Below are 6,969 nucleotides of genomic sequence, written 5' to 3' on the forward strand. Positions count from 1 at the left end.
AAAAAAATGGAGTATAACTTCTGGATAATAAAAGTTAAAACCCAATGTAGCATTTCGGAATCAGGTCACGCCACCCTGTGACTAGGCTGTGACTGTACTTTAAGTATACGAAACTAAATATGATACAATATATACTTAACGATAATAGTAAATGATCTAGGTGCGGCATTCAAGCCAATCATTTATTATGTGTTCTACTTTCACTTTACCTTAACGCATGCGAAGTGATGCATTGTATACATTAAAGTAGACAATGTCTATATCAACGTCTATGATTATGTCTATGAAAATGTCTATATCGATGTCAATTTCCATGGCTATGTCTATATTGTATATAATAAGCGTAGTGGGAGAAGTAAATATCGTGTAATAGCCATAACATGGAGAACAGAATGCACCTCAAAAACATCACGATTCTGTACAGTTAACAGTGCTCGTCCGTGAGCCTCAGTCTCGCAGTAGTGATGGAATATGTATTCATTTTTAAGTAGTATATCGCTTACAAAATATTAATCCCGGGTCCTCATTAGGCAGACGAAATAAAGCTCATCTGTTAATCAATACAACAGCCCGATTGCCTTTAATTTCACAAATGCCAGGTGCTCATTAAAGATGCGTGGACTCACTCCCATGCCATATGGTGGGAAGCTGAGCTTTTTAGCCACTCGACCACACATTTACTCATATTCCTTTACCTTTAGTTTTCTAGTTTATTGTCTAATTATAAACATTGCATTAGGAGGTTGTGAAAGAGTCAACACTGGTGCCCCAACCGTCATCCCAAAGTGCTGGAGTGGGGAGGAGGCAGTGGTGTATTCATTATCATTAGCCATAAGCTCATTGCGTGATACACATACCCATAAGATTTATTTTAGTGACAACCAAAATATCATAACCTAATTAAATGACATATTTAAACTAATACTTTCTGTGTATATTATAGCAGTTTGGCTTAATAGACTATAAACCTAGTTTACTTTTTTTTTTTTAAAGTAGTCAATTTACTCTTTCAGACCCCCATTAGAGTTGGATGGACTCGTACGCTCTTAATTTTCCCGAAATTGAAAATCCCAGAGATTCGAACCCGGGACCCCACGGTTCGAAAGCCAAGTGCTTTACCATTCGGACACCACGTCCCCTAATTTACTTTATTTGTTTTTAATTGAAAAAAAAAACAAACAAGTATTAAACTATTGCAATTAAGTACAATTAACAAAAAAAAATGAACACACGAACACAGCATCCTCTCTTTTACACACCTCCCAATTTACACTGCTTTTATTTATATATTTTTGAAACACACTATGGGTAATTAGATCTAGAAGTTTGATGTTAAAATTTATGTCTTGTTTTTAAGTTAAAAAAAAAAAAGGAAAATATAAATCAAGATTTAGAGAGATAGAAATTAGTAGTCCTATAATATAACAACAACAACTATATCTAGATCTTGTGCATAAAATTAAAAAGAACATACGAGAGGGTCGGTGATTAGGTAACATATAGGCCTACACACTAACGCTCAATGAAAATACTATGTTTCGTACCGGCACTTGAAACAAGTTTGAAAAGTATATTTTTCTTTAAACTAGATATTCGAAGTGTATTATGCCCCAGTGAACAATTTAATATTTCGACGACTGCCAGGAATGGGACATTGGTAGGGGGAAGAAAAGGGGGATGGGGAATGTAAAAAGTAGGGTAGTGGATACGTTCATTGAAGCCATTCAACAAGTGTTAGTAAAGTTGAACAAAACCGATTGGCTTCAGCTGTAGGCTCCGCCCCCGAGCTTTTTCGCGCCATTAGCCGCATCACACCTTGCGTATTAAATCAAGTAATAATTTTATAAAAATATATATTATTTTATTTTAGCCATCGTTTTAAGCTTTTTAAAATTCATTTATTACATGCATTTCTTTTGTTAACTAAAACAAATGACATGTTTAGTAATTAATTGTTGCGTAAATCTGACCTTGGCCGCGCGTATGAATACGTCTGTTTAGTAGCTTATCGAGCAGGGTGTGCGCAAAGATCACCGCAGTATGGTGTTGGTCCGTCTTCAAGGGCAGACTACAATCTAGTAATGCCGGGTGTTCTGAAGTCAAATTCTCATTGCTTAGGATATTCCGAAATCGGAAAGATGGTGAGTTAGATGTGTAATAAAATATTTCGGACTTAGTGTTTTTTACCATCGACAAGATCAACATTTAATGTATCTTAATTTATTTGTGGGAGTTGCCCACCCTATTTTAGCGAAAGCTGTTTGTGTTAGATTAGTTACTGTAGTTACTGTGTTCGACATTACCATTCGGCATTCGTGATAGTGAAAGTGTAATCTGTGGATGTTAGTGTTTAAATTAGATACCACATTTTATTAAAACTTATTTTATTAGTAAACTTTGAAATTTTGACTTAAAATCTAATCAATTAGGCCACTACTGTCATCTAATTCACACAATGAACAGTGCATTCGCTCTCAAGATGGTAATGTACATAATTGGGCACAGCGCCAGCTGGCTGAGCCAAACAGTGAGGTCACAACGTGACTTTCACGTGGCGACGCAGTATCATGTATTTTCCTTGTGTAATATTTTATATAAGCGTTACAAATTCAAGCTCGCACTATTTTACTCAAAAACAAATAGAATCTAGTCTAGTTAGTTTCTAGATTGTGAGAATCTACCTTGATCAAACATTATTACAAGTATAGAATCTAGAATAGATCTAGATTTATAATTTATAGAATATACCTAAAAGTCTAAATTCTATAATACTATATAGTAACAATATAGATCTAGATCTAGGTCTGATAGAACAAGTTATACTTTTAGATCAATATGTTGTAATTTATTGCATTTTTTAAAGAGTATGGTAAAATAGTCTAGACCTAGATTATTCTAGAATTAACATATTCCATAGGCCATAGATGATAGACTGATATCTAGTCTCTATTATACGTTAGATTAAGCCTGCATATGAAATGGACAAGTCCAAACCATTTAAGATTCAATAAGCTTCATCTCTTATTTATACCTATGATCTAGATCTAATTGCTTCTCCATACTAGAGGATCTCAACATTATTTTTATATTTTATTTCCAGGCTTTTAGCTTAGATCCCGAATTCATGAACTTGACCCCTGATGACGATTTAGAGGATATCACCAATACTCTGTTTGATTCATTGCCACTGTCTCAAACTACACAAAGCTCAGAGGGCTTGGACAGTGACAATGAATTGCCTGACAATGAGGCAGCAGTGGACTTGATTAAATATCTTGATAGTGATAACACAGATATAGAGTTTCAAGCTGGCCTTGATGGGCTCGGCAACCCCAATGACCTTCTCACCCTTAACAAATACAACAGATTCCGTGTTTCCACTAGACTTGATCCATTCATGGGTATTGGAGGACAATCTAGTTCTTCTGATTCTGTAGGATCTCGTTTGGATTATGATTCAGATCATCTGCCCCTGCAACAATCTCTTCAGCAGCAGCGTTTCAGTGCTTGGAATACCTCACCAAAAGTTGAAGAACCCTCTGATATATTAAACAAGAGCGGTCTAGCCAGTTTGTTTGGGATTACCGAGGATGACCAAGAAGATCACATATTTCCAGACACACCATCCCCTTCCAGCCGCTCAGGATCAGGATCAGGCACGGGTAAGGACAATTTAATTTTTAAAAAATCATAATTAATGAAAATCTTAAGTAGTGAAAAAATCATTTAATGAATTAACATTGATAAATGACCTTATTAGCAAAGTTTAGATGTACAAAAGTTATGCCAATTTAATTTTAAGCTTTAGATAATACTGTTTCCTCATCATTGATGAATGTTTTCACTGCTAAGTTGGCTTTAAATTTCCCCATTGACTTGTAGTGTATGCTTCATTGTGAGGTTAATAGCGAATATACATGTTGTCCATAATAGCAGGGTTGGCAGGTGTTTATTTACATGTACTATGATCTTCACAATGATCTAAGGAACAATGTTTCTAAGTTCATCTAGATTGGCCAGTGTGGATTTCTATAAAGAACATTACATATATATATATATATATATATATATATATATATATATATATATATATATATATATATATATTTATTACATTATACTTTATATAATGGGTAATTGTTCTTTAAACCCTCTAAGTAACATAATTTTATTTATTTATTTTAATTTGTAGGTGATGACAGTGATGTGGACATTGAGACAGTTACAGACAATCCCCGTGCTGCTGATTCCTGTGGATATTTTACTCACGATTCCTCTTCTTCGAGCCCAGCAGGATCACCAGCCCCTTACAAGGGCAAGTCCTCTGTCATGTCAGCTGCAGCTCGTCTCAGTGCAGAGACATCCCTCTGTAAATCTTCTGGGTTCTCTTCATTTGGGGTCTCTAGCTCTGCATCCCTTGCAGAAAATCTTATGATTGGGCGTACCAGTCATCTTGGCAAGAGGAAAATGCCTAAGGAAAAGAAAAGCGGCTACAAGTCACCCACACCATCCTACACTCACATTTTGTGTAATAGCAACAGTGTAAATTTTCACGACTATGCTATGAGTCCTGGTGCATCTACCTCCTCTACCGAAACTGGGAGGCCTACAGTTATGACCAAGAGGATTTACAAAAGGAAGCAAACTTCTGTGGATTCCTCCGACAAAGAAAAGCAGCACCATCACAACCAGCTTGAGAGAAATCGTCGTCAGAAGCTTGCAGATTTGTTCATTGACCTGAGAGATGAGGTTCCTAAAATAGCCAATCAGGCTAAGGCCTCTAAAGTGGTGATTTTAAATGAATCAACTTTATACATTCGTGAACTTCAAAAACATGAACGTAAACAGGAACATGATATTTCCGTGGAACAACAAAAAAAGGAAATGTTAGAAAAACAGCTTCGGCACCTCAAGGCAAAATATCAAATAGATATTTAAAGTAAAAACATTTTGTAAATATTTCTAAACTACCTATGCATTTTTTGTTTTTTGGGACTATTGCTCTGTGTAAATGCCTGGACTGTACACTTGAAAGCTTTTGCTTAACTGATTCTATGTGACTACATTATTGAATGGAGAGAAGCCTGGTATATGTTTAGGGCATTTTCTCAGTTGTATCACTGCCTTTCCCACATAAGCTCTTTACTTTCAATGATATGGTTTTGTTTTTCTCTGTACTTTCATTTTCATGCATTTTGTTTCCAGTGTATTATTTATGTAAATATATAAATACATATAACATTGCCTTTAATTATATAAATTATATTTGTAATAATTTTCCAAATGGTACATGTTTGAATGTATATAGTAAAGTGTGCAATGCAATGTATTGGTTTGTAGATAAAATTGACTTTGTTTATATGATAGTTGGTGGTGATAATTTTTGTGCGTGTGTGTGCACTACTTAGGCATTCAAATACTAGTAGCATTTGTTAGTTGGCATTTGTTTTTTAATTTGCATTGTCTTTTTTTTTATAAGTAAGTGGCATTTGAACTGTATTTCTTTCATATTATTTTTTGTTAAAACAAGGATTTGTCTTAAGAACTTTTTAAAGTTTCAAGCATTTTGTGTGTTTTATATGTACATTTTTTTTTTCAGTTGATGTATATTGACTCAAATTGAGAACTGAAATTTAAGTTCACATTTAGTTCATGTGTTCTCTTACATAGAATAGAGATTTGTACTTTTTTGTATATATTGTGTAAACTTTGGCACAAATTTTTGTTTGTCAAAAACTTTTTCTCTCCCCTATATTCTTCCACTGATGAAAATTGAAATTCCTGTATTTCTTTCTTTGTTGAAGCATTTGTAACTAGACATTCTCTTTTTATTTGTTCAAGTTTTTTTTTTTTTTGTTTTAAATAAAAGAAGGAAAAGTATGTCTTGTTCTTTTTGTTTTGTGACTGGCCAGAATGTTGTATAATCTACTGCAGTAAGGGCATGCATGACGCTTCATATCCGTCTGAAAGGGGGATTTTCCTTGTCCTATCTTAGAGGGGAGGGGGGCTGCTACTGAAGTAGGTCATGGTATGTGGCACAGGACGGCGCACCTACTCGTGCTAATGTCTGCATTCAATCTTGCATACACATCTTGGTGAGGTTCTCAAATAGTTGGTACAGTTTGGTGCTCAAACTTGTTATATTTGGGGGGGGGGGGGGGGCTAAACATCACCTAAAAAAAATTACAAGTTCAAGATTATTCTGTTGCTTCAATTTCTAATGTAAAAGGGGATAATGTGTCCAAGTAACCTAAAAAAAAAATAAGGGGGGGGGGGGTCGCGCAAAGTTAACATCTCAAAGGATACACTTGAGTGACTTCTGGATTTTATTTCCAATGAAGACATCTCACTTGAGAACCCGTGCCCTACATGCTGTGATGATTCGTGAACTTGATGTTGCTATTTAAACAAAGACTTGACATCTTTCTCTCTCACATTAGCCTTGGAGTCAACATGTAAATAAGGATTTCAGTAGACACAATCTTTTTCTTTTATAGGTTTAGTGTCTGTTAATGTACTTTCATCAATAACACAAACCCACACAAGAAACTTAACACCGGTTGTAATCTCATACCGGCACTCTTATTCATTTGAAATAATCCATAGGGTAAGCGATAGGGGGTACACTGTTAGAGATGAACATCTATGGGAAAATACCTCATTTGTTGGGTCATCAAAGATGCAGGGCTCAAGTATAACCAGTTTTATATATTATTTAGATCGCTAAACTTTGTTTTTAAATCTAGATATACTAACAAAGTCATTGTCAATCTTTTAATTACAATGTTCAAACTGGTGTCTCAACTCCATTGACAGAATAAATAATGTAAGGGGGGGGGGGAGAAATGATAGATTAAATTTTTGTTATCCTGATTTGAATGTACCGGTAGCAGAGTCTTACTGCTGCAGGTGCAGGTAGCCTAAATACAGATTCATTGAATCTAAAAACTTACAATTTAAAAAACAAAA

At 35.0% G+C, this 6,969-nt stretch overlaps 1 protein-coding gene across 1 annotated transcript; it reads left to right on the forward strand.

Moving 5' to 3' along the window:
* Positions 1-1,983: 1,983 nt before the first annotated feature.
* LOC106051578 (myc proto-oncogene protein-like) lies at positions 1,984-5,880 on the forward strand. Its single transcript, XM_013206780.2, has 3 exons — positions 1,984-2,141; positions 3,101-3,662; positions 4,193-5,880. Exons 1-3 carry the CDS (start codon positions 2,082-2,084, stop codon positions 4,936-4,938), a joined length of 1,368 nt encoding a protein of 455 aa, XP_013062234.2. The 5' UTR covers positions 1,984-2,081; the 3' UTR covers positions 4,939-5,880.
* The last annotated feature ends 1,089 nt before the right edge of the window (positions 5,881-6,969 follow it).

This window comes from Biomphalaria glabrata, chromosome 5, assembly GCF_947242115.1.
Source record: "Biomphalaria glabrata chromosome 5, xgBioGlab47.1, whole genome shotgun sequence".
In the NCBI taxonomy this organism is placed as follows: domain Eukaryota; kingdom Metazoa; phylum Mollusca; class Gastropoda; family Planorbidae; genus Biomphalaria; species Biomphalaria glabrata.